Source organism: Camellia sinensis, chromosome 3 (genome assembly GCF_055761805.1).
Source record: "Camellia sinensis isolate YWXY chromosome 3, ASM5576180v1, whole genome shotgun sequence".
Taxonomy (NCBI): domain Eukaryota; kingdom Viridiplantae; phylum Streptophyta; class Magnoliopsida; order Ericales; family Theaceae; genus Camellia; species Camellia sinensis.
Window position 1 is genome coordinate 24,952,943 of NC_138963.1, and position 26,608 is coordinate 24,979,550.

The 26,608-nt window shown below is 36.5% G+C and overlaps 3 protein-coding genes across 15 annotated transcripts; 1 reads left to right on the top strand and 2 right to left on the bottom strand.

Annotated features, from left to right (window-relative positions):
* Positions 1–429: 429 nt before the first annotated feature.
* Positions 430–6,513, top strand: LOC114310783 (uncharacterized). The gene is made up of 9 exons (XM_028256879.2): positions 430–759; positions 2,196–2,393; positions 2,504–2,764; positions 3,105–3,139; positions 3,231–3,326; positions 3,701–3,854; positions 3,959–4,632; positions 4,920–5,913; positions 6,108–6,513. The coding sequence occupies exons 1-8, from the start codon at positions 624–626 to the stop codon at positions 5,880–5,882; spliced, it is 2,517 nt and encodes an 838-aa protein (XP_028112680.2). The 5' UTR covers positions 430–623; the 3' UTR covers positions 5,883–5,913; positions 6,108–6,513.
* Positions 6,514–8,899: 2,386 nt separating this feature from the next.
* On the bottom strand, positions 8,900–11,285 carry LOC114310777 (small ribosomal subunit protein uS12). The gene is made up of 4 exons (XM_028256873.2): positions 10,856–11,285; positions 9,532–9,687; positions 9,299–9,425; positions 8,900–9,219 (listed from the first exon to the last, which is right to left on the bottom strand). The coding sequence occupies exons 1-4, from the start codon at positions 10,858–10,860 to the stop codon at positions 9,079–9,081; spliced, it is 429 nt and encodes a 142-aa protein (XP_028112674.1). The 5' UTR covers positions 10,861–11,285; the 3' UTR covers positions 8,900–9,078.
* Positions 11,286–18,441: 7,156 nt separating this feature from the next.
* On the bottom strand, positions 18,442–24,201 carry LOC114281255 (interactor of constitutive active ROPs 2, chloroplastic). Of its 13 annotated transcripts, none has more exons than XM_028223703.2 (5): positions 23,971–24,201; positions 22,493–22,585; positions 21,501–21,681; positions 18,866–20,513; positions 18,442–18,782 (listed from the first exon to the last, which is right to left on the bottom strand). In XM_028223703.2, exons 2-4 carry the CDS (start codon positions 22,510–22,512, stop codon positions 18,882–18,884), a joined length of 1,833 nt encoding a protein of 610 aa, XP_028079504.2. In that variant the 5' UTR covers positions 22,513–22,585; positions 23,971–24,201; the 3' UTR covers positions 18,442–18,782; positions 18,866–18,881. The 13 variants fall into 13 exon arrangements, with proteins under 13 accessions (XP_028079504.2, XP_028079501.2, XP_082775450.1 ...); XM_028223700.2 differs by having other exon boundaries at positions 23,962–24,181; XM_082919324.1 differs by having other exon boundaries at positions 23,771–23,982.
* Positions 24,202–26,608: the final 2,407 nt, after the last annotated feature.

Below are 26,608 nucleotides of genomic sequence, written 5' to 3' on the forward strand. Positions count from 1 at the left end.
TCCTTTGACCCCTTCTCTCTCTCATTGGATACCTTTTCTTTTTCTTTTTCTTTTTTTTCCTGCTCCTCCAATCACCCCCTGCCACGTGACAAAGGGGGGGTGAGGGGTGACCCCAAAAAGGGGTCCCAAGCATTATTCATCCATTTATATAAAGTTATAAACTTTATCGTTATTAGCCTGTGTTTGGCAAGAGCTTTTCCAGGCTTTTTTGGCTATTTTAACCACAAAAAACAAAATAGGCTATTTTAGCCATAACAAACAAAACATCACATCCAACCTATAATCATTACATTCTTCTCTCACAAAAAAAGTCAAAAAAGCCAAAAAGCCAAAAAGCCCTTCCCAAACCAAGCTTTTTAGCCCAGGCTAAAATAGCCAAAAAAGCCAAAAAGCCAAAAAGCCAACCCACTTCCCAAACGGAGGCTTAATATTATTATTATTATTATTAAATTCAATTCGAATTTCGAAACCGCCTACATTCAGGTTCAAAAAATTTTCCGTTTTGCATTTTCGTTCGCTCTCTCTCTCTCTCTTATCTCTGATTCGATTAACGAATTGAAATCAATCTGTGCCTCTCTCTCTCTGCGTTCGATTTCGACTTTTCGATCCGTGAATCGATTTCAATGGACGAGAGCGAGAAGATTGATCTCGAACTCAAACGTTCCATAACCGTTCACGTCGATGTCTCTTTCGAGAACAACAATTTCATTGTTGCTTCGTCTTCGTCCACCAGTTCCCTCTGTGAAAATCAATCTTCAGGTTGTATTCTTTCCATTTTTTATTAGATTGAATACAGCAGTTGTTAGATCAGCCTCTATCGAGCCCTATTTTCATGAAATGTGGCTAATTTGAAGCTGAATTTTCTTTGTGATTAGGGTTATCAAGCATTGGATATCCATTCTGTTCAATTTATTTGTTTTTTCATAAATTTAAGAGAAAAAAAAAGAGTCAATCTTGGAACTGATTTTTCTTGGTTACTGCAATTTGCTTCTTCCTGATTTGTATGAGATGAATCTGAAAGAGTATGGAAAGGATGAAGGGAATTTCATGACAATTCTAATGAGATGGTCTGAAGGGAATTTCATTAACCAAACAAGTTTTAAATGCTTTAGTAAAGGCTACATTTTGATTAGCACAATGATGAATAGCTAAATGACCCATTTTGGGACTCTGACATAGTTGGCTGGGGTTTTTGGTTTGAAGTTTGAACTAAAACTTTTTAGCTTACTAGTTCCCAATGTTTGTTTTATTCTCTTTACCTTGTGCGCTGAAGCATGCTAACCTCCTTTTGAGTTGAAAAGAGTATTGTAGATATAAGGAGGGAGTTTGGTCGCCCCATGTATCAAAAATTTTAAAAAACGGATCTTGGATAGGAGCTGAACCCATAATATGTGGGTTACTTCCAGACCTTTCGTACCAAATGACCAACAATTCAGCTAGACTGACCAGCCATTGCCTTCTGTTGATCTTTTTTGGTGGCTGGGCATGTTTTGGTATAAATTATTGCATCATCATTCAAATTAGATCAGTAGGAAAATTGATTAAAGGAAAAATAGTACCACCCAAGGAGGATAGCCAACATCATGTTATGGCACTTACACATTTCAGTTTCTTAAATTCAATCTCTTGGTGTTTGTTCTCCTTAGTTGACAATCCCTTGTCTTTGGTCCATCTAGTGGGTCCTTCTATAACAACTTGGGCAGCAGCCTTAGCCATGGTTCTTTCTTAAGTTCCTGCTTCATTTGATGTTGTATAAGCTGTGGTAACTATATCAAGGGTATTGTATTGACCCCTTTGCTTATCTCACTGTCTAATTTTTAGTATACTCCTGCACTGTGAACACAAATTTGAACTGCATTGTCGGCCTCCATTGTCAGCTTTCTGCCATCTTCTCACTGGGTATTCATCTTTGGATGAGTCGGGAGGTGGGTAAAAACTACAATGACTTCTGTGATAAATTTGAAACAATATGTTGACACAGCATGCAGTGGGTTGCAACAGATTGCTAGCACGTACAATTTATTTTCAAACATTCTCTTTATTCAACAAGACCAGTGAATGGTGTTGTTTTCCTTACATTGTAGTAGTAAATATAGGTTATGCGTGTGATAACAACATTTTCTTCATCTATTTTTGTATTTCTTATGATTGCTATCTAATGTTCCAAATTGGACTTATTTTAATATGTTATTCAGAAAATCAGAGTAACAATGCAAGTTCTGAGTTGCTGGAGGTTGCCAATGCTGAAAAAGTAGTGGACACAGCAGATGTCAATTCACAGATGGAACATTTACCTCCATCTGAGTCATCGGAACCTGAAGGGACAAGAAAAAGTGGCAAGTGTAATTTGCGCAAAAGTTTAGCGTGGGATACTGCCTTCTTTACTAGTGCAGGTATGCTTAGAGTTTGAAACATCCTTCTATTCTTACAACATTACTTCATTTCTTATATTATGTGCAAATCTAAGCTCGTAGTTACAAATTAATTTTTTTCTACATACCAGGTGTTCTGGACCCTGATGAGTTGTCTAGCATGATCGAGGGAGTTGGCAAGGGTCGAAAACATTTTTTACCTGGAATTGACGAGGAAATATGCAGATCTACTGACTCGCTCTCTACATTAGAAAGTGATTTGACACTGGAAAGTCTTGAAGCTGATTTGTTTGAAGACATCAGAGCTTCAATTCAGAAATCCAGTAAAGCATCTCATATGGCAAGTTCTAGTAAAGCTCCATCAGGAGAGGCAGAAACCCAACCTATCTGTAGTAAGTATAATAGCAGTTTTATTATTTATACATGGCTAAAAGAAGTAATCTCTGTTTCTGTTTTGTCCATTGGTTACTGCCTCCATGTTGACATGCATGGTTTTTAGAATATTGCAGTGATATGAGGTCAGATAGTGGTGTTTAGTCTGTAGTCACTATATTCTTTTCTTTTCATGAAGATGATCATTTTACATTGAATCTGTGTGTGGTTTGAGCCAGCAGAACAGGCTTCCTTTTTTATTTTTAATTGTTTTCTGAGACTAAATTGGTTGCCATAATACTTAGCCAGCACATATTATTGATAATTATTTTTGGAATAATGGTTACATTTGCTTTGCAGCTTTAAAGAAGGTGAACCTTACTTCTAAGACTATGGTAAGTTCACTGAATAGATAGTAGCTTTTAGATGTGGTTGTTTTTTTTGTAAATTTTCTCAAGTCTGAATTATGTCTTCCAAAATTTTTAGATGAACCCAAAACCTGCCTCCAAGAAACCAAACATTGGCATGCAAGGACCAGGGAAATTGACAAAGCAGAGTTCTGGTTTTTCACAAGGCACTCAGGCATGTAGTTGTCTATTACACTAAAAATGCTTTGGCTCTACTTTCTCATTCTACATTATGCAAATGATTAGCTGTGTGAATTATTTGGGCATTCTGATTGGAAAGGATATTATTCAATTCTTGGTTGTAATAGTTGCACTACATTTCCATGCATTATTTGTCAGATCAAAACAAAAAAGATCCATGGTTTATTTGACTAATTTTGATCTCATTTTTTATCCTTGTTGGAATCCTTGCATTTGGGAGATATGCTGGCTTTCTAATTTTGGTTTAACACGTAGGTAAACCAAAATTGATGTGCAACAGTCTCATACAAATTATTTCTAATTTGCAATATGGTTTAACTGACACCGCTTGTATATTGTCTAATTAAGCCTGTTGCTAGAAATGGGGGCCCAACCTCATCCCTTGAGAAGGCACCAAAGGTAATTGGAAGGCCTAATCCCATATCGTCAGCGGCGCTGAAAAGATCTTCTTTGTGCGGCAACCAAGTTAAAAGCGAAAATGATAAAGAAAAAAGTGCATCTGGTAAATAGAACTCCAGTTAATTAGAGTTCTTTTTTCTTTACCAGCAACCAAATAATTTTGCTCTAGTTCTAAACTAAATAGTACCTTTTGAATGATTGTGACAGTTCCTGGTAAAGTGGCTCCATCAACAAAGATACATGGTTTGGGTGGTTCCTGTAGGGCTGTGCATAAGCCCGCATTATCTTCAAAAGCCTCCTCTTCTAGTTCTTCAACATTGAGCAAGACAAAGCCACCACCAAAATCCTCTTCCTTGACTGATAGTTCTGGCAGTGCATCATCTGCCAATGTCGGTATATCTCCTGTGAATTCTACTAGAAGAAAGATTGTTTCCAGCAGCGTTAACCCAACTTCCTCCAGTTCAATCCTCAAAACGCAAGCAAGGGTTGCATTGAAGAAAAAAGGACAGTCTGGTCTCTCAGCTTGTTTAATGTCATCAAAGCTTTCTTCTAATAATACATCTCCTGCTAGTTCTATTAGTGAATGGTCCTCAGAATCATCTTCATCAACTTCTACTGTAAATCAGAGGTCTAATACTTCAAGGGCTAGCATTGATACTAGCTCTCCTTGTACATCCCTAGATAATGGTGCCCCAAGTCCTTTGGATCATCGTAACCAATCTAATGATCAAATCTCAGATCGACATGAAATTAAGGCAACTAGACTATCTAGTGAAAATGTAAATACAACTTCAATGCAGACTGGCGCACATGTTCGACCAGATATGGTAAAACCCTCAGGTCTGCGAATGCCATCACCAAAGATCGGATTTTTTGATGGGGTTAGTTTACTTTTGCTATTACAAATGCTTCTTATTTTGATATTTCTTATTTGGAATTGGTTTTTTGCCAATGTAATTCTGTGGCAATAAATGACAATATGAAGAATGCACGGGTAAAGCCTCTCCATTAGGATTAAGGAGGTTATTGTTCCGTCTTTTTTTATTTATTTATTTTTTTTCTATGGAAAATATCAAATTGGCAAAACCAACTCCTGTACTATTGTCAAAGTTCTAGAATTTGCTTTGTCAGGCGAGTATTATATGGCTGGGATGTCTATGTCATGCAGGTTCGTACCCCTAAAGGAAATCCACAATCTTATTCTGGCATTCCTGCTGGTCCCAAAATTGGACCTAGCATCGGTAGCTCAAGTGTAGGCAGCTCAAGCAAGGCAAAACTTTCAAAGCTTCAACCTGCAAGAATAGTGACAGCAACTGGGAACATGAAGCCCAACACTCGAAAACCTGTTTCACCTGTACCGTCTCAGAAACTATCAAATGCTTCCACAAAGGTCTCTAGTGCTTCACGGGTTGTAAAGAACTGCCCTAGCGTGTCACCTCAAGTCCATAATGAAATGAATGGAGAAAGTTGCTTGAAAGCTGAGGAAGTAGGACCTAAAGGGCCCAATGAAGCTAACCATGTTCCAGATACTGGTCTGGATGCTGAAACAACTGGAAGTTTAGGTGTCACAAAGAGTGAAATGAAAGTAGAAAAACAGAGTAATACCAACTTAAATAATGTCAAGATTGCTCCTATTGAAGGATATAGCTTTGATTCAAAAACCCATTGTAATGCTGAAAATATAAAGCTATCTGAAGAAGTGGGTGAAGATGCTATTTGTGGCTTACAGAATCTCAAGGATAACTTGTGCTCACTTTATAAAAGGAATGACAAGGAAAACACCACCCATTCTGAAGATCAAGTTGATGGTACGAGCATCCAAATCAGAACCAAGGACTCAAAACAGGAGCTGCAAAAAGAGCTCATTGACAATTCTATTTCTCAAATTGATTTCAGTCACCCAGATTCTGGCCAAAAGGAGGAGTCACCAAGTAATTTGTCAGGGCCCACTCTGATCTCTCTTTCTCCGGCAACCATTGAAATTGCAGCCCCCACAAGGACTCCTTTTACTGTTAAGAATTCTTTCTGCAATGGTGAGGGGTTTGACCTTTCAGCCAAATCAAGCACTCGGGTGGTAGAGAAGACGACATCGTTACCTTCTGTAGAAAGTGCTCAAACTGAGAACAGTTAAAACAGTTGTCATGCCCACATTTTACTTGAAGGTACATCTTTATGGACTACCAAATACATATACATGTTCAATAGAATTATAAGGGATAATGCATTTGAAGCACGGTCCATTTATTTGTTTCTTTCAATTTTCTTTGAATGAGATTTCAATAAATTCCCTTTGAAGTCCTCTTAGAAGATTTTTATCATCAAGTTTTTTCATAAATTTTTTTGTATGTTGGTGCAGCAAAATTTCTGTACAAAGATGGAACAGTTTGGAGAGAAGCTTCCTTCGAGTGATAAAAATTGAAGTGCATTTGCATAGTGTTGTACACTGGTGCTGAATTTGAGGGCTTTTGGTAGGGTTTGCCAGTGTTGGGACAAGGACTATGAGAGAAACCGAGTCATCCAAGGAAGAAAAATGTATTTATGCTGTGAAGTTAAGTTCTGAGTTTGTAAAATGACAAGGTTGTTGGTAATTTATGTGATGTCTTGGTGTTCTTGTGATAAAAGTAGTACTTGAAAAACATGTTGGATCCAGCATCGGAAGATTTTGATACTGCCCTTTTTCTTTTTTTTTTTGGTGTGTATGTATCTGCGTATTCAAGAGAATATCAGATAAATGATAAATAAAAAATCTAATTATAAATTAATAGTGTAAGCGACACATGTGTCTGGTGTAGGAATGGCAACGGGGCGGGGCGGGGCCGGGGATCACACTCCCCGTCCCCGATCCCCGATGGTGAAAATACCCCGGCCCCGGTCCCGATCCCCGACGGGGAACTTATCTCCGTCACCGCCCCCGCCCCTAACGGGGATCGGGTTTCCCCGACCCCGTAAATTCCCCGGCCGAAAAAAAAAAAAAAAAAGAGAGAGAGCAAACACAGCAGCTATCATCATCATCAACATCAACACATTCTACAAATTCATCATCATCAACATCAACAACAACAAAATATATATCTATATCTATATCTATATCACGATCTTGAGAACCAGTGTGTATAAACATATATATATGTGTGTGTGTGTGTATATATATATATTATCTCAAAACCGTGGCTATAGATCTGGAGACGAAGCAGAAATGTTCATCGCTATTCAGATCTGGAAGGAGCCTTCTGTCGCCGATCTCTCTCTAGATTTCTCTGTCGCGGCTTCGATCTGAAGGTGGTCATTCATCTCAAGCTGCTCATTCATCTCTCTGAGATGAGAGAGAGGGAGAGAGTGTGTTTAGAACTTGAGAGTAGAGAGAGAGTGAGAGTTGAGAACTGATGCTAGATATTAGATAGAATAGATATATTAGATATTAGATATATAGCCTTCTGCTATAGCTTTCTAGTCAAAATATATATATAATAGTCTAAACATATATAATAAAGCTCAAACATATATATATACATACGAGATTGTCGGGGACGGTCGGGGCGGGGCCGGGCCGGGCCGGGGCCGGGGTTGGGAATCTATCACCGTCCCCGGTCCGAAAATTATCGGGGATTTAATTTTTAATACCATCCCCGGCTCTATGGGGATAATATTCGGGGAAAACCCGTTCTAATCGGGGTCGGGGGGTCGGGTCCCCGTCGGGCCGGGTTCAAATTGCCATCCCTAGTCTGGTGCAAGTGAGATTTGTGGTCTCGCTTGTGAGATAGACTTGTCCAGTATTGTTTTGCAATTAATTTTTCTAATTTTTATTCATCTCATTTTTTGTATTGCTTACTTTCCACACATAGGTATAGTCTGAATGACATGAAAATATTTGTGAAAATTACAAATTAGCTTGCATGATAAAAAATAAGTATGAAAACATGGTGGTGCAACTGTGTAAAAGAACACAATAAAAGAACACAATTTTTTTACTTCTTACGAGAAGACATAAAAACAATAGAGAAATGATACGACTTAAATAAGTCAATAAGTAATTTATTTATGGTGTTACCAAATGAGATTCTCACCTTCTAATAAATATTTGTCACACTTTCTCCTGAATTGTAGTTTTTCCAAAACATTTCCTGAAGTGCTTGTTTGAATTTGGATGTTTTGGAAGATAAGTCTTTGACTCCCAAAATACAACTACAAAAATTATGGATTTGATTTAGAAACATTCCAGTCATACCAACACATCCTATAATTAGTCTAATCAAACAAGGTGAAGATACCATCCATTTCCATTTCTCTCCCTTTCACTTCATTTTCCCTCTTAATTTAAACCACTTGTCTTAAATAAAATAAAAAAACCAAGATGCTCAAGGCTACAAGATTTTTAATTTTTCCCTTCATTTTTTTCCCCCCTAGTCACAAATTCAAGATTCAGACACAATCTACTAACAAATTCACTTCAAAACCACCCATAAACTACTAGGGGGTGAAGAAAAAGGTTACCAAAAAAAAAAAAAAAAAAAAAAAAATCATGTCGGATACCTACAATTCGGCTAAAAAGCTACTGAAAAAATGGACCATAACCATCACATATTGGATCAGTAAGTTCACAACACGGCTACCAGAAAAAAGAAAAAGCTAAAAAAAAAACCCAAAACCATTATGCAATCTCCACAACTTAAAACTAGCTGTCAGAATGCAAATCACAAAACAGAGCCACACGTTACTCAGTCACTGCCAACTAGCATTTCAACCATTGAAATGCCATCTCATTATTTAAAGAATATTCAATAGTGCCGAAATCTCTCAACAAACTTGATGCAATCACATACCAAGCTGTTTTCCTTGCCCGCTTGCTAGGTAACACAATGACGAAGGCTAGTTTCATCCAGGGGGCCTAGTAAATACCAAGGCCCAAAGGAAGACCTAACAAGAATTAAATACAGTCTACAAGGCCACCAAAGTTTGTGAAGAAATTTCAGGCCATGTAATCAATCCTATTAATTAAATAATAGAAGGGACTCATTTCATGATCTGCATGAAAAAACCATACCCTAAGTCTGTTTAACAGAGTATCATCCCATGTACCAACTACATTTCTATGTAAAGGCATGCACCACAGAATATAATATAAATTGACACCCGTTAAGAGAGGTAGAGTAATATAGAAGAGTTGTGGGGGATAATAATTGAAGGTAAAAATGTAATGCCAATACAATAACTGGAAAATTGAGAATAAGTTTTGTAAACAAAATCCTGCTCAAACAATCTAGAGTACCATTCCAATACTTCCAACAAAACTACCAAAAGACAGAAATAGACAATCTCCGTGCACAAAACTAAGACCTTGGCTTCTCTTTCTTCTCCTTGAAGAGAGCCAGAAGGGAGACACCAGATACCTTCACGACCTTGAATCTGACACCAGGAATGTCTCCAACAGCATGCCCCTTCCGTCCAAATCCAGCAATCAACACCTCATCCTACAACAAGAAATGTTTAAGGTTAAGTCACCAAGGATGACTGCAAAATGATCATCCCAAGCTTTTGAAGAATACTTACATTCTCTTCAATGTAGTTTAAGCAACCGTCATTTGGGACAAATGCTGCAATCTTCTTCCCATTTTTAATCAGTTGAACCCTAGCACATTTTCGGATAGCGGAGTTTGGCTGCTTAGCCTCAATACCACTGTAAATGTCAGTTGGCCATTAGTCAGGTTTAATACTAAATGCAATAACCACAAATGAACATTTAATAAAAGGAGGTAAATGAAAGCATATTAGAAAAGGCATACATCTTCTCAAGGACAATGCCTTTGGCATGGGAAGACCCAGCAAAAGGCTTCTTCCATTCATTGCCAAGATGAGACTTCTTATATGCCTTGTCAGCCCACCTTTGCCTTCTGCGATGGGACTTCAGTTTGCGACCAGCTCCCATACCACGTGTCTTCCTGTGATATGCAAAATTTTCAGGTTCCAAAGCCATTCAACTGGAAAGGAGCTTATAACGCCAACTAGAGAAGTAACTATGACATGTTTGGTTGCTCAGAAACATCTTAGCAAGATGATCTAAATTTGCTTATTTATATCCACCATTTTACAATTATGGAAGTTTCTTTTTGTTGTGGTCATTAACTGCTCTAATCTCAAGTGAAAACTTACAATTGATTTTTCATTTGAAATTAAAATTAAAGCTTTTCTTTGTTTTTTTTTACTAGGTCTAAGAAACATCAAGTTCATCTATATATTGGTTTAAAGCTTAGCACAAAGCAGAGAATAATGTAAAATATCAAATATCTATTTTACTTATTTATTTAATTTTATAAGGTATCAAACACCATTTGAAATACATAGTGAGGGTCATTGCCAAGAAGCAACTATGTAAGCTTTGTTAATTTTAATGCATACTTCAAAAAATTCAATTTCCAACAAAACCACAGATTATAATGTTTTTTCATAAAAGAAAAACTCCCGTCTTTGTAAGAGATTCATGCCAAAGAAATCACCAAAACACACATGGTTCAAACAAGGTCATTCAACACCTTCCAAAAGCAAATTGAATATCTGAGTGCTATCTGTTAAATTTTAAACAGGGAACTTTCACTTTATTTTCTAATCCAATGTATAGATCTTGTATTTGTGAAGTGATTTACCAAGGAAAGGAAAAAGCCAATTTAATATAAACTTCTTTTTTTCAATTTTCATTCCCTTTTCGTTTCCTTCAACAAATCCAAGATCCAAACTCAGCCCAGATGTAATTTCCCACCATGTTTTGTTGCTGACAGAAAGATGAGAATTGAAAACTATACACTTTTTAATCATTGAATTTACATTTACTTACACATAAATCAATTGTGCAGTATATTTTCATTCAAGGTTTTAATTTTCCTTTCTTTTCTATTTAAGTTTCCACCGCACCAAACATATACTTCAAGAAAACAAATCTATAACCCATAATCTGAACAAGAATAAGCTTAGTCTAAGCTCATAAACACAACCAATATACTAGGAAAAAGAAAAAGAAAAAGAAAAGGAAAAAAAAAAGAACAGCTTTATGTTCAAATCCAAAAGCTACAAATTTATACACGTATATAGAGAGATTAGAGCGAGTGATCATACCCCATGGCTTCTGAAAGAGAAGGTCTTCGACAGAGACTAGGGCTCGAGAGGTGAGATTGGAGTGCGAGGACGACCAAGCAGATGTACTGAAGGCGAAAGCAAAACCCTAACCCTAGAAATGTAGTGAGGAGTGGGTATATATAGAGAAAGAGATAAGACTTTGAGAAAGCTGGATCTGTTGAAGATGGGCAGTTTAGGCCCACCCAATGTATTCAGATTGGGCCGTATTATATATATAAGGCCCAAATTAACTCAACTAAAATGTATATGGCATCATATATTTTTATGGGTTATTTACACACCTTCTAAATTATTATAAAATATCATTGTACTTTTCTTATCTATAAATTTATTTGTTTTCACTCTTGCGTACTCCCTCCGTACCACCTCCAAATGGGTATATTTGTACGATTTTCAAAACAGGTGCCCACTTTGTATGATTTTTATAATTGAAGAGACCGTGTTTAATTTGTATGATTTTCATAACGACAATGTTACATAGCTCAAAGACGTCGTTTTGGTCATTTGAGCCACTTTTGAGTCACAAAATTTGAGCTACGAGACATTTTCCTTTTCATAATTGAGGAATTATACGTCCTTATCATTGGACTTTGTTTGGTGATTGTACCCAATCTATAGACTTCTCTAGACTACAAAACATTTTGTGGGGATATATTTTCTGAGTACCAATACGTGGCCAAGGTGACGTCGATGTGTCGGTCGAGGTGCCACGTGTCCTGGTTGTTATGCCGAGGTCATCTTGGATAGGCCGATGTTACCTCCGAAGATATCGGAATCCGAGATAAGCAGATGAGGGACAAGAGTCTTAGAATGAGAGAAGACTTCAGTTTGTATTAAGATAAGACTCTTAGAAAGTTTATCCTAATCTTACTGAGAGTCCAAGATTAGCAGTAATCCTGAGTCCATAGAAGTTAGGCTTCTATTGGGACTAGGTTTATGTTGGCTATAAAAGAGAGGCACCCCCATGGGTCTAAGGTATGTCTTTTTATGCTCAAGCTAGTGAGTTTAGCACTATTGATTATTTTTGAGAGATATTGAGTACTGACTTGATCGTCGGAGTACCCCCGGGTAGCAAACCACCACCGGAGTCTTCTTTTTCTGTTGCAGGTTAGTCAGGTGCCATCTATTCTGTCGGTGCTCTCCAACTGGATACTAAGATTGCAGTGTGGTCAGATTTTCACCCACACAATTTGGCGCCGTCTGTGGGGAAAAAAAAAAGAATAGATGGCCAATGAAAGAAAGAAGAATAGATGACCAATGAAAGAAAGAAGAATAGATGGCCAATAACGGACAGAAGGATTAGATTGGAGACAACGCTCCTGCTGGGAGTGGGAGACCAATCAACCTCGATGTTGAAGGGGATGACCGCAACACAAAAACTCGTGACCAGAGTCACGGAGTGAAAGACGCTGGCTAGAAAGGTGATGCACCAAAGACAATTGATCGAAGCGGATACTACAACGAAGATGACCTCCAGGTATGGAAGGATAGATACCTGCGGAGGAACGAAGTCCCTTCTAGAAGGGATGCAAAGACAGGGGGCATGGGCGCTTCCAAGGAGATAACATTCAAGTATAGAAGAACTCATCCTAAGTGAGTAGATCCCGGATTCCAGACCTTGGATCCCGGATCCTAGAAGACATGATCTCGTCCTAGATGAGTAGGTCCGAGAAGAGAAGAGCTCAACTTGAGTGAGCAGATCCAAGATTCTAGCAGACAAGATCTCGGCACTTAAGTCCGAGAAAAGAAGAGCTCAGTGAGCAAATCTCAGATCTCAGAAGATAAAAAAGAAAACACACAAGGTTGGACTGTAGTTAGCCAGGTTAAAAACCTTTTATAAGGTTCGCAAATGAGTATGTGGAAGCCATGCATGGGGCAGAGAGAAGAAGAATATGTTTACCACTTGTTGAAATTCTGTGTGAATTTACAAGTTAAGTTAAATCGAAATTATTGTTTAACACTTGTTGAAATTTGTGGACAATTTACAAGTTAAGTTAAACCGAAATCATTGTTTAATACTTGTTGAAATTTGTGGACAATTTACAAGTTGAAGTTAAACCGAAATCATTGTTTAACACTTGTTGAAATTTGTGAGCAATTTATAAGTTGAAGTTAAACCGAAATTATTGTTTAACACTTGTTGAAATTTGTGAACAATTTACAAGTTAAGTTAAACCGAAATCATTGTTTAAACACTTGTTGAAATTTGTAGCAATTTACAACTTGAGTTAAAACAATATGATAGTTTACAAGTTGAAGTTAAACCGAAATGATATTTAACACTTGTTGAAATTCTGTGTGAATTTACAAGTTGAAGTTAAACCGAGATGATATTTAACACTTGTTGAAATTCTGTGTGAATTTACAAGTTGAAGTTAAACCGAGATGGTGTTTAACACTTGTTGAAATTCTGTGTGAATTTACAAATTGAAGTTAAACCGAGGTCATATTTAATACTTGTTGAAATTCTGTGTGAATTTACAAGTTGAAGTTAAACCGATGTGATATTTAACACTTGTTGAAATTCTGTGTGAATTTACAAGTTGAAGTTAAACCGATGTGATATTTAACACTTGTTGAAATTTTGTGTGAATTTACAAGTTGAAGTTAAACCGAGGTCATATTTAACACTTGTTGAAATTCTGTGTGAATTTACAAGTTGAAGTTAAACCGATGTGATATTTAACACTTGTTGAAATTCTGTGTGAATTTACAAGTTGAAGTTAAACCGAGGTCGTATCGGAAGAAGATTGGTTTAAACACTTGTTGAAATTCTATGTGAATTTACAAGTTATAGTTAAACCGAGGTCGTATTGAAAGGAAGATGATTAAACACTTGTTGAAATTTTGAGAAAAATTTACAAGCTGAAGTTAAGCCGAGGTTATGATAAAGGATGATGGTTAAAACACTTGTTGAAATTTTTGAGAAAAATTTACAAGTTAAAGTCAAGCTCAAGCAATATCTGCGTACTTGCCGAGACTACCAGGTTGTCAAAACTTGAAATATGAAAAACTGAAGTCTTGGTAGAAGACATTGAGAAAGTGACAAGTCCTAAGCAACACTTGTGAAAATATTTGTTATAATATTTTCAAGTGTTAGGACAAGGCCGAGATGAGCAAGATTAGAAGTTGTGACAGAGGTATTTTACCCGAAGAGATTGCACAGTCAAGGTATACTTTGAAGACATGCAAATTATTCCAAGTGTAGAATCATATAAGAGCAGAAAAAAAGAAGACATTCATTGAAAGAAGAAATTAGAGAAATGCATTTAAAGAAGAAAGAAGGCACTTCGGCCCGAATATTGAAAAATAAATTATTCAAACTACAAAAATGGCACGTCGGCCTGATTAAAAGCATACAAAGAAGGACAAAGTACAAGGTACAAGGTACAAGGTACAAGGAGTAAAAGAAGGAAACAAAACTACTCGGCATCAATGGCAGGATATAGAAGACAGTTGAGAAGACTTCTCAGCAGCCTTCTCGGCCTCGAGCTCAGCATTGATCTCCCGAAGAGTTTGATCAAGGCTCTTCTCGGCGATTGGCACCTCGGAGTTTGAAGGCAATGATTGAAAGCAAGAATCTGGAAAAAGACACAGAAAACAGAAACAAGAATATAATTCGTAATCAAGAATTGTGATGAAGCTATCAGGAAATCAAGACAAAAAGATTGCACAGGTGTGTCAAGCCAAAAATAGTGGCAGAAATCAACAGATGTGTGAACAGTGTGTATTCAAGAAGATGATTTGGAAACAACGGGTAAAACAACAATGGTGATTAACAATGAAGCAGAGCTTCTTGGAAAGCAACAAGAAATAAAACCAGGAGGAACAGTGGCTTACCAGAAAGAGGGAAGCTGGAATGAGAATTGCCGAAGTCTGACGACGGATGCGAAAATGACAGAATGACGTAAGCTTCACCGGAGGAGAGGAATGAAAACAGTTGTAGAGCTTGAAAGCTTGGAACAATGATGGATTTAAGCAAAAGAGCTAGAAAGAGAAAAAGCCAGAGGATTGAATGAAAAAAAGAGTAAAATTAGAGTCAAGAAGACGACAAAGTTCAAGAATAAAGCCAAGTGCATAGGCACTAAGTAAGTATGTGAAGAACAAGAAAGTAGTGACCCAGACACAATGCTAGCAACAGAAAGCGGATATGGCAAGAACAGTGCTAGGCGTTCAAACAATTCAAAACTTGAAAACAGACGAAAATAGAAGACAACAGAGGGCAAGTAAACGGATTCAGAAGAGTTATGAAAGATTGAGCTTAATAAAAGAGTTTATGAACCTACCAAGAGAAATGAACACCGATATGAAGATTGCCGGAGTCAAATAGATGACTGGAAGTCGGGAACCCACCGAAGAATGTGAGTGGAGCAGTTGCAGAGCTCTTGGAGTTTACGAATTAATGGAACAAGAACCTCGGCTAGGAGGTGTGATCTCGAGCAGCTTGGAAAGCATGAAGCTTGATACTTAACAGAAGTGGACAGTAAAGTCCAAGGAACTTTGAGGTTGACGAGTTTGATCTCGGACAGAGGGGCACAGATGAACGAACAGTGTAGGTTCTATCACCTCAGAATGCCGAGGTAATAGAACCTACGGGGCAGTTGTGGGGATATATTTTCTGAGTACCAACACGTGGCCAAGGTGACATCGACGTGTCAACCGAGGTGCCACGTGTCCTGGTTGTTATGCCGAGGTCATCTCGGATAGGCCGAGGTTACCTCCGAAGATATCGGAATCCGAGATAAGCAGATGAGGGGCAAGAGTCCTAGAATGAGAGAAGACTTCAGTTTGTATTAAGATAAGACTCTTAGAGAGTTTATCCTAATCTTACTGAGAGTCCAAGATTAGCAGTAATCCTGAGTCTATAGAAGTTAGGTTTCTATTGGGACTAGGTTTATGTTGGCTATAAAAGAGAGGCACCCCTATGGGTCTAAGGTATGTCTTTTTATGCTCAAGCTAATGAGTTTAGCACTATTGATTATTTTGAGAGATATTGAGTACTGACTTGATCGTCAGAGTACCCCCGGGTGGCGAACCACCACCGGAGTCTTTTCTTTCTGTTGCAGGTTAGTCAGGTGCCATCTATTCTGCCGGTGCTCTCCAGCTGGATACTAAGATTGTAGTGTGGTCAGATTTTCACCCACACACATTTAACCCATTTTTATCAATAATTGGTCAGTCATTTATAGGTATAAAAAATAATATTTTTATTTATTTTACATTGAAATATATATTTTCCTTATTCGCCATTGTGTTTTTGCATCATTTGTAATTTACATTTAAGGTTTAGAAAAAATACAAAAAAATCCTATAACTTTGGTATAATCATAGTATCACAAAAGCCAGTTTGTTGACTTGGATGGCTATTCATGGTCGTCTTTACACTGGGGACAAGTTATCTTGTTTTGGTTATACGCATACTAGTAATTATGATTTCTGTCATAACCATTATGAGGATCACAACCATTTTTTTTTCCACTGTCCTTTTTCGGATAATGTTTGGAAGGAGCTTCAGTCTAGGATTACTGTATCCTGGCCCTGTCTTGAATGGCCTGAATTGGTCAATCATATTTCTAAACTTGTTAAGGGTAATTCTGTGGGTGCTATCATTTCCAGACTTGGGTTCACTTGCACTGTTTACCAATTGTGGCTTGCTAGGAATAACAAAATTTTTAACAATGATGCTTACCCTGAAGATGTTATAAAGCGGATTATGGATATGATTAGGTTTAGAATGTTGTCCATAACCAACTTGAAAAATCATTCTAATGACAGCTGGTTTCTAAACAAGTGGAGGCTACCTACTTCTATCTTGAAAAAGAGATATAGTGATGGTAGCAGAAGAACTTTGAGTGATGTAAGATCAGATAATGTGGGTTGAGTGGCTTGTGAGCACAAACTGTGGGTTATATAACTGTTTGCTAATTTTGCAGTGCTTACAAGCTGGATTGAGTGTTGCTATTTACCATAAATTGAGGGTTGAGTTTTGGTAGCCAAATACACCTTCCATTCCACTGTCCACAGAGTGTTTTCTAATGGTGACAAATATATATATTGCTGTTACTCTTTTTTGCAGGTGTTTGACAGGGCTGAAGTTGTATAATGGGACCTTCTCTTGTGGGTTGAGTGTTGAGAGACTATATATTGAGTGTTATTCGTTATTTGCCGAGTGGTGTGAGGCTATATACTGTGGGTTGAGTGTTGTGAGCCCCTACATTATATGCATTATACCATTTGCCCTCTACATATTCGGGTTTCTATTTGGCTGCTCTCTCATTATCTATATGGTTAGACAGGTTTTATTAAATCTCCAAACTTTAAGATTTGGGTTGCGGTTGTTAAGGATGATGGCAGGTTTACGGCTATTTTGCTGCTGGTGTTATGTCAGTATAACTGTTTTGGGTTTCACTAACCTTCCTAGCTTGAAGATGGAAGAAACACTTGTAAAGAATGCTGGTTATAAGATGTGCTTATATAAAAGCTGCTGGGGTGTGTACATTTTTGCTGCTGCTGGCAAGTGTAATAGCAAAGTGAAGGCCATGTTTTCGTCTTTTGTGACGAAGAAAGTTGTTTTTGTTGTTTTGTATATTTATATTTTCCGAATTTGTATCAAATTCTCTAATCTCCTTTTGAGCCTACCCTTGCAGGATGTGCAAGGGATGTTATTTCATTTAGGTGTCTTTGCTGATAGGTATGTTCATGGCCCACATATTTTGTCTATGGGGCCCATGAACATTCTCCTTGCATAAGCTAATTCTCTTTTGCTTAGGGTGTTGTTTGTTGCTTCTGCACATATTTCTATTAGGTTTTGGTTGAAGTTTTTGATGTTCTAGCCGGTTGTTTGTTTTGGTCCTTGTGGACCTTCATCCTTTCTGGGATGGGTCTGTATTGTTGCTGTCCAATTTTTATTGGTTATTGTATAGTTCTATTAGGGCCTGGGACATGCCCCTTGTATTTTGTGTAAGTTTTTATTTTTATTTTATGACTTATTCACCCAAAAAATAATTTTGGTATAATTAAAAGGATTAATTGAATTTACCCTTTTAAAATATAAAGTGCAATAGGGATAAATAGGAAATTACACTCCCATTAAATATTCATGCACTCATCAACTACATTTTATAAGAGGTAATTGTAAGCATGTTGGGCAATAGTTAGAGCAATGTTAAGGATCTTAGAAGAATTATTGAATATTTTACATAATATTTATATGAATATTTGATAATTTATTTAAAGTCTAGCATTTTTGCATTAGTTAACAAGATCAAGATTGTTTATACCAAGCTCAATTGGTCTGTATCTTATTTTGTGCACACCCAAATGTATTAACATAGAAATTTTATCTAGAAAAATAATAAGCATTTTGTGGTTAATATTCATTCCAAGTGTAGATCCCATTATACAACAATTAAATTTAGACTGCACAACACAATGCAAGGTAAATTTCTCGACATTTTTTCTCTCTATCTTTTCTATTTTAACTAACTCAAAAACTGAAGGACCAATTGATGAAATTTGTGTTCATTATTGTATTTTCAAAACACAACTTAACCACACCACCTGGGTTTAGGAATAAGTTAAAAACTGCATAGATTTGGAAAATAATATTTCAAACCACTCTGGTTTAGGGTTAAAAAATAAAAAACCCTTACACTTGATAGCATCCACTAATTTTCCCCATAATCAGCATCGCAGACCAAATACCTTACCATAAACTGAAAGTTACAACAGAAAAAGATTACAAATACTTGAGGTGTCCATCAAAACCTACCACACAAGGCTGGTGAAACAAATGGAAACAATGGGAGTCCATGTTCATCCAATTTCCAGATAACTACTATACAAAAGTCTGCGAAAAAAAGGGGGTATTTTCCTAGCAAATTCCCCTCCCGCGGCCACCAAATACCTGTTAGAGAAGCTTTTATGAGCGAATATCACATGAACAAAGCCAAGAAAACAATCAGTGACCAAAAAATAAAAAATTGCAACCTGCCAAAAAATGCATCTACTTCTGGCCCTTCTTCAGCAGGATACTGATCTTCTTCAACATGTTAACATTTTTCTTCTTGGGTGATTCATCGTCCATGTCTTCCAAGAAAGGCGAACCAAGCTTTCCACCGATGGTATGGTAGTTGTTGTCAAGTGACCCAGTTCTCTCCACAAATTTACCATTATTATTCCCAGTTGAAAGCATGGCTGCAGCTGCCTCGGCTGCCTTCCTCCACTGGTCTGACTGCACTTTCAATCTCCTCAGCTCGGCTTCCATCTCTGAATTCGCAGCTTGTGCTGCATCGAGCTGTTCAGTAACGTGAGCGGCTTTTCTGCTACTTTTCTCTGCTTCCTCCGTTACAAACCGTAGCTTCATTAGAGCTTCATGCTCTGCAGCCCTAGCTGATTCAGCTGAAGCGAGGGCCTCATCATTCACTTTAGTACTCTCCATCTCCCTTTTTGTGATTTCCAACTTCAGGGTCTCACTTTCCTCAGTTATACTTCGTAACTCGTTCTCTTTATCCAACAAACTCGCCTTTAGATCAGCAAAATCTACCTCAAGCTTCTTCAGCTCCATTTCCAATTTAGGTTCTCTTTCACTCAACTGGTTTTTCTCAATCTTTTGATTCAGCACTTCATTCTCCTCAGAAATACTCTGCAATTTAGTTTCATTGGCTGTTAGGTTGGTTTTCAAATCTTTGATCTCAGCGTTCAGCTTCTTCAACTTCGACTCCAACTCAGCTTCTCTTAGAGATGAGTCTGCTTTTGTGTGCTCCACTAGTTCATAAGCACTTCGAATCTGTAATGTGCTTTGAATATATTCCTCCTGGTATCTTTTCTCAGCCTCATCCAATGCAGATCTTAATTGTCCTACTTCAGTTTTCAATTGATTAAGCTCTGCTTCGAGCTGGTCTGAATCCTCATGTTCTCCATTTTCCTGAGATTCTTCAACATTGCATGAAGAGAGTTTGCTAACATGTTCCTCCAATAAATTTACTCGAGCTTTCGATTGCTCCAACTCCACAGACAATGATTTGTAAGCTTCCATGGCTTTAAGACCTTTGGATTTGAGCTCCTCTTCATTTATCTTTGCCATTTCCAATTGCATTTGCGTTTTACTGGCAACTTCTAAGGCCTGAGTTTCAGATTCTTTGCAATCACTGAGTTGGGTTTTCAATTCCTCAACCAGGGAGAGAGTTGCGGTGAGTTCGACTCTTAAATTCTGTATCTCAGCATGTGCTGATTCAGCATGCCTAGCCTGGGCAGCTTCAGATTCGGACACACGTTCCATCTGGCTCTTGAGCTTCTGAATCTCATTCATAGCAGAAGTGAAGGCAGCAGAATCCATTGAGTGCTGCTTCTGGACTGCCTCAAGTTCAGACTGCCATGCTCGATCTCGCTCCTGGGAGATCTTACAGAGATCTTGGACCCGAGCTTCCTCAGAAGCAGAAAGATCCATCAGCTGCTGTTGGGATTCCTCGAGCTTTGCTGACATGTCTGCCAACAGCTTCTTGGCCTCTTCAGCTTCTTGCTGGGCCTGCTTCTTCCATGACTCAGATGAGCTCAGCTGGTCCTTTGCCTTCTTCAGTTCATCCTGGAGCTGAGCAAGCTGAGATTCCAATTCAGACACTTTGCTTGGCCTCTTTCTCTGAAGCTCACAAAAAAAAGGGGCACAGTATTAGATGGGTCAGTAGCATACTATCGTGACTAAAATTGTGGCAACAGTATATATAAGCAAAAAACTTAAGCTGTGTTGGATCATGGATTTGGCAAGGGATTTGCAAAGGAAAAGAAAAGCAAAAAAAAAGAAAAAGAGAGAAAAGAGTTCATATTTCATTCACTTTCCCTTTCCATTCGCAAATCCCTCCTTAAATCTATAACCAGGAATGTCTATGACTATGTCTAAAAAGATGATCAAAGTGGAATATGATTAAATAATTTAAATGACAGATGTGAACACACATTAGAGTAACATACATAGTATAAATCTCATACTGCCTCAATCCAACAGGTTGAGTTAGCAAATGAGTGTGAACTGAACATTAGACATTAAAGCACCCTTTTGTTCAGATAAAAAGTTCTGAGATTGCATTAACTTGATCTATCAATATCTTCTTAACCTTCCATTTGTGATTCAAAAACCAGTAAAATGACCACAAAAGATCTGGCTGTATTAGGTGAGTGAAAGCCCATTACCAACATGAAGAGAATTTAACCCGACTTGGCCACATATATTTTCCAACATAATCATCCTCAGAAAAAAACAATTCTTGCACAAATTGCTCTTTTTGTTTTTTTTTTTTTTAAATCTAAAAAAAGTTGATGCATTTGGTAAGTGCTAAAAAAGTTAATTTTTTGTTAGTGGGAAAGTTGCCTTTTTTTTTTAGTTGCTCTTTTAGCGCATGGGCCTAAATGCCTATTTCTGAATGCAGCTAGAAAACAAGTGCCTTCAATGCTTAATGTTAACAACGCTAAAATATGTGCAAAAAATTGAACCTAGAATCTCTGAATAGAGCCAAATTGATAAGCATCATCAATAAGATTGTCAACAGCTGGAAAAGATTCTGTAGGTCATCAGCACTACTTCATTGCCATGACAATGAAGTGGCTCAGGTGGAAAGTTCTCGTAGAATACCTCATACATAGGACTTCTGGGTGATTTGCGCTCTACAACTTTAGGGCTTCTGTCTTTAGCTGTCCTGCTTGCTGGAGTTGGTGAGGGGACTGAGTCAGAATCTGATCCCATCGCCTTTAACTGATGAGCAGTTCGAGGTGTCGCAGGAGATGTCCTATGAGGCACCTCCAAAGAGCTAGTTCTGCTCCCAAAGTAAGGACAAAATACAATTTATCAGGGCGTTGAAAAGATACAATTTAAGACGAGTACAGCAAACTGGTTTCAACAAAAGGTCTCATCAATTTTCAAATTGTTACTTAAATTATATAATTGCAATATCAACTATTACTAAACTAAAAAGATTTTATCACAATAAAATTCCTGTGGCTAAATAATTTGATAATATTGAAAGAAGAAAGCTGCTAACCATATAGTGATTTTAGAAACTTCATGTATAGACCATAGACCATGAGGTAGATTTCCAGATCATACCACACCAAACATACTGCTGTTTCTATTGTCCAAATTGTCATTCTTCATAATTATTTCACTATTTTCTGATTTTTTGTGTGCGTGTGCGTGTGTGTGTGTGTTACAACTACTCAGCCCTTGTTGAGTTATCACCCACAAGAAGTTGGAATCAGGACAACAAATGAAGTAAGCAAAACTGACATTTACAACCGCTAATGTTCAAAGACTGTTAATAGACTGGACCTATCCAAAGAAGCACGGGTTGGATTGGTCATTTGAACAGGTCCATCATACTAATTTCTTTAAAAAAATAAATAAATACAATGAAGAAGGTAACAATATGGGCAAGGACACAAGGCCACCACAAAATTTTGATGAAACATGTTTATACAGCATTTACTGTCAATCTGGTTGATTCTCACCCATTTTCTTGATGAAATAAAGCATGCAAAATTCAATTAGACATAAATTGCTTCAGAAGCAGCTGTGTAAAATGTAAGAACATAATGCCACAAATTCATGTAAGTGAATGATAAATATACCTTGCTTTTGGTGTTTGCATATTTAGTTTCCTCGAGACTCAGAGTAAGAAAAAAAATGCACTCTACTCAAAAGCCCCACCTGACCCACAACACCTGCAATAGTTCAGATAAATTCTTGGCTGAAAAAGAACCATCTTATATACATGTAGAGCAGATAAAAATAATTTGGTTTATGAAAGACATTCAACCTCTAATAGGTATTCAGAATTTATGCCAAACCAAACCAAACAAAAATACAATAAAAGTCCCTTCAACGAAACTCCAGAGAAACTAATTCCACCTTCACCAACCATACCCACCACAGAGAACAACAACAGAAAGAAAGTAGCAATCAAAGGAAACCAGTACACATCACAACACAAGCCATCTTTAGACTTCCCTTTTACTCCAATACTTGGAAAGTGAAACGAATGACAATAATATCCCATATTATACTACACCTTTTAGGATTGCCCTAGTTATGAAAAAATAAATTAATGTTCAGGGTGTAAACCGGGTCAATTAGTCCCTAAAATGGGTATCAAAATCAAAGTTAACTGAAGATTTAATACAGATCAAACACAAACCAACCCGTATTATGCTATAAACAGAATATATTTTTGCAAATTAAAGCAAAGTGAGGTGCTCATCACATTATCATAAAATTCAACAATACCACCCAAGCTACTTTTTTCAAATTTTCAACATTAATTAGAAAAAAATAGCAGAAAAAGACAAAGAGAAAATATTAGAAAAAGACAGAAAATATTAGCCGACCCCAAAAAAGAAAAAATCACCTAATGTGCACAAAAATAAAATACATTGGGCACAAAAAAAAAAAATAAAAAAAATAAAAAAAAGAAGAAGAATAAGAAGAAGACATCAGACCAGTGAAATGGGTAGCTCTGACCTCTAAAAATGCTTTCAATCTTCATATTTTCTTAATATTAGCCCAACAGAAACCATAAAGCTCAGGGCAGATTTAAAACAAGGAAGCATTGAAATGGGTAGTTCTGTTCTGACCTCTAAAATGCTTTTAATCTTCATATTTTCTCTACATTAGCTCAACAGAACCATAAAGTTCATGACGGATTTAAAACAAACAAGCATTGAAATGGGTAGTTGTGACCTCTAAAATGCTTTCAATCTTTCATATTTTCTTAACATTAGCTCAACAGAAACCATAAACTTCAGGAAAGATTTAAATCAAACAAGCATTTACAGCAGACACAGAGATAAATTTATATATATTCGTATGAAAAGCCAAGATAACTCGAACCCACATTGTAAAAAACTAACCTAAGAATTACCCTATCATAAACAAACAAAGAAGAGTAGAAAGCTCTACTCACACCAGAAATCAATGGTCTCTCTCTCTCTCTCCGATATAAAAACACAAAAAAAAACCAAACAAAAGAAGATAAAGCGAAGAAGACAAAAGTATAAAGGACTGATTGATGATGATTCTGAGATGAGAATACGAAACGCACGTTATTTACCCGAAGATCTGTAGGTAGTGTCAATGACTGACAATACACTGAAGAACGGTTTCGTGTATCGAGGAGAGAGAAAAAACCTAGCTGTCCTATAGTATAGAGAGTTGTGGGGATGAAGAAGACTGGGCAATCATCGTAGTGGGCCTTGTAGTAGCTACTACTCTCTCTCTGCTTCCGAGCACAGTTCCCAAAGTCTCTGTCTCCCTATCTCTCTCTGCTCTGTAATTTGGGAGGGAGAGAGAGTAGAAGAGTTTGGTTTGATTTTTAAAAAATTGTTTTTAAATGGGTTTTTGTTCCTATTTTTAATGATTTTTTTTGTTATATTTTAATTAAATTTTGTTTTGCATGTAATTAATTTAAATGTATTTAAAAAATAAAAATAAATTAATTAAAATATAAAATAATTTCAGGAAAAAATAAATATCTGAACAAAAATATCTCTTCATTTTCATTTCTTTTTAAAGATCTTTTTATATTTTAATTATTTTTTTAATTAAATATTACAATAAGTCTTCGTTTGGAAATGATTAAATTAATTTAGAATGTAGGTTAAAAGTTAATTTTTTATTTTTTTTTATATATTTTTAAAAATATATGTAAAAAATAGAGAAGTGATGTGACCGTCTCATTTGTCAACTATATATTTTAGTTAAAAAATAAAAAAATCACTATAAATTATCACGTCACTCTCTTTACTTTTTTGTATATTTTTTCGTAAAAAATTAATTAATTATTTTTTTGAAAAAATGGTTAAAAACTGTCTTTTAACTTCCATTTTTTTGTCACATCATCTCTCATATTTTTTACACGTTTTTTCAAAAAAAAAAACAAAAAAAATTTTTTAACCACATTTTCAAAACAATTAATAAAATAACATGTTCCCAAATGAGGTTTGAAAAAACTAAAAAGCTAGCTTTTTGACTTTTAACCCAATTGCCAAAATAGGCTAGTTTGGTTTTTTAATTTTTTTAGCTAATTTAACTTGGCTAAATTAGTTTCGTTTGAAAAAAAAATTTTTTTTTTTCTTTTCTTTTGTGAGAGAGAGAGAGAGAGAGAGAGAGTTTGGATGTGGCGATTGTAAGAGAAAATGTAAAATAATTATAATTTAAATGTAATATTTCATATTATGCTAAATTAATCTATTTTATCTTTTGATACTTATTTAGGCCAAGTTTGGCATATCCAGGAAAAGTCAAAAAGTCAAAAAGTTACTCAAAAAGTTAAAAAGTTAACACTATTCACCAAAAGTCAACAATTACGGCTGCACAACTCCCAATCTTAATTTTCTCTTACAAATTAATTTTTACAATTTTTTATTACACATTTTTTCGTAAAAAGTCAAAAAGTTAACCCAACATCTATATTTTCTTCCTTAATTTTTTAGTCAAAAAAGATAAAAAGTACACTTATTTAGGACAACCCAACCAATCCCTTAGTTATTTTAAACATTGCCAAACAAGGCCTAAATACCTCAACTATGACTTATTTGAATTCTTCCCCCAATGTTTAAAATAATAGAAATCCATATATATCTATTTATGAATTGAAATAGTTGTGTAGTAATGTAGATTAGTGTTTTAAGTGCTCCTTTGACATATTATATTTGGGTTAAAATAGTTATTAGAAGATAAAATAAATTAAAAAGTTAATGAGATATATTTATGCATGTAAAAAATCACGTTAATCGGATATCGGTAGCCCCTTGATTGGAACACATTTTTATTAACAATTTACTTTTAAAATCATATTTACCATTGACGAAAGTGTGTTTCGATTAAGGGACTACCAATATCTGATTAACGTAATTTTTTGCAACCGTAAAGAGCTCGACGAGCTTTACACATTGAATAGTACGAATTATCGAAACGAGACTCGTGATGAACTCCACAAATCTAATAGTACGTTCTAATCCTGTAGGCCGAAGAGAAACATCTCCCTTGTAAATTATATACTATATAGTGGGTGTTTAGAAAGTTGGTTATTTTAGTAGTGTAAGAGGAGTTAACTTGAGCCCACTAAATTAATTAGGCCCAATCAGATAGTCTAAGATTGGTAGGCCCGAATTTATCGTAAGTCCAAGATTGGTGGGCCAGGATTGGTCGTCATCAAACGGGCCGAATCACTCTAAGCCTTGAAAGGGTTCGGATCCACGAACTTAGAAACTTTGTCACGACCCCAAACCGCCCCTAGTAGTTTAGTGCCGTGATGACCAGTAATCCGAGATTACCGAAGGCCAACTTTCAAAATTCAATACAATCAGAGTATAAACATAGGGGGCTCAAACGTGCGGAAGCAAAATATAAAAATTTAATTAGTCCATAAGAGCAGTGCGTAAGTTACATGGAATGGCATACAACTTTACATAATATTACAACTTGGGTACAAATACAATAAGGTACAAGATACACTTTTACATCTTGATCAAAAGGCTTCTCCAGCTAACAAATGTAAATTACAAGCATTATAAGCCGAGAAGCATAATTTTCAAGACTGCCGACAGGAACACAAGTCAGGCCGACATAACAAAACCCAAAACAAGCTTGCGAGTCACACCTAGGCATCACCGCCTTCCTGTTCATCACCTACATATATATATATATGGAGGGTGAGCTTGGATACTCAGTGAATGGTACAGATAATA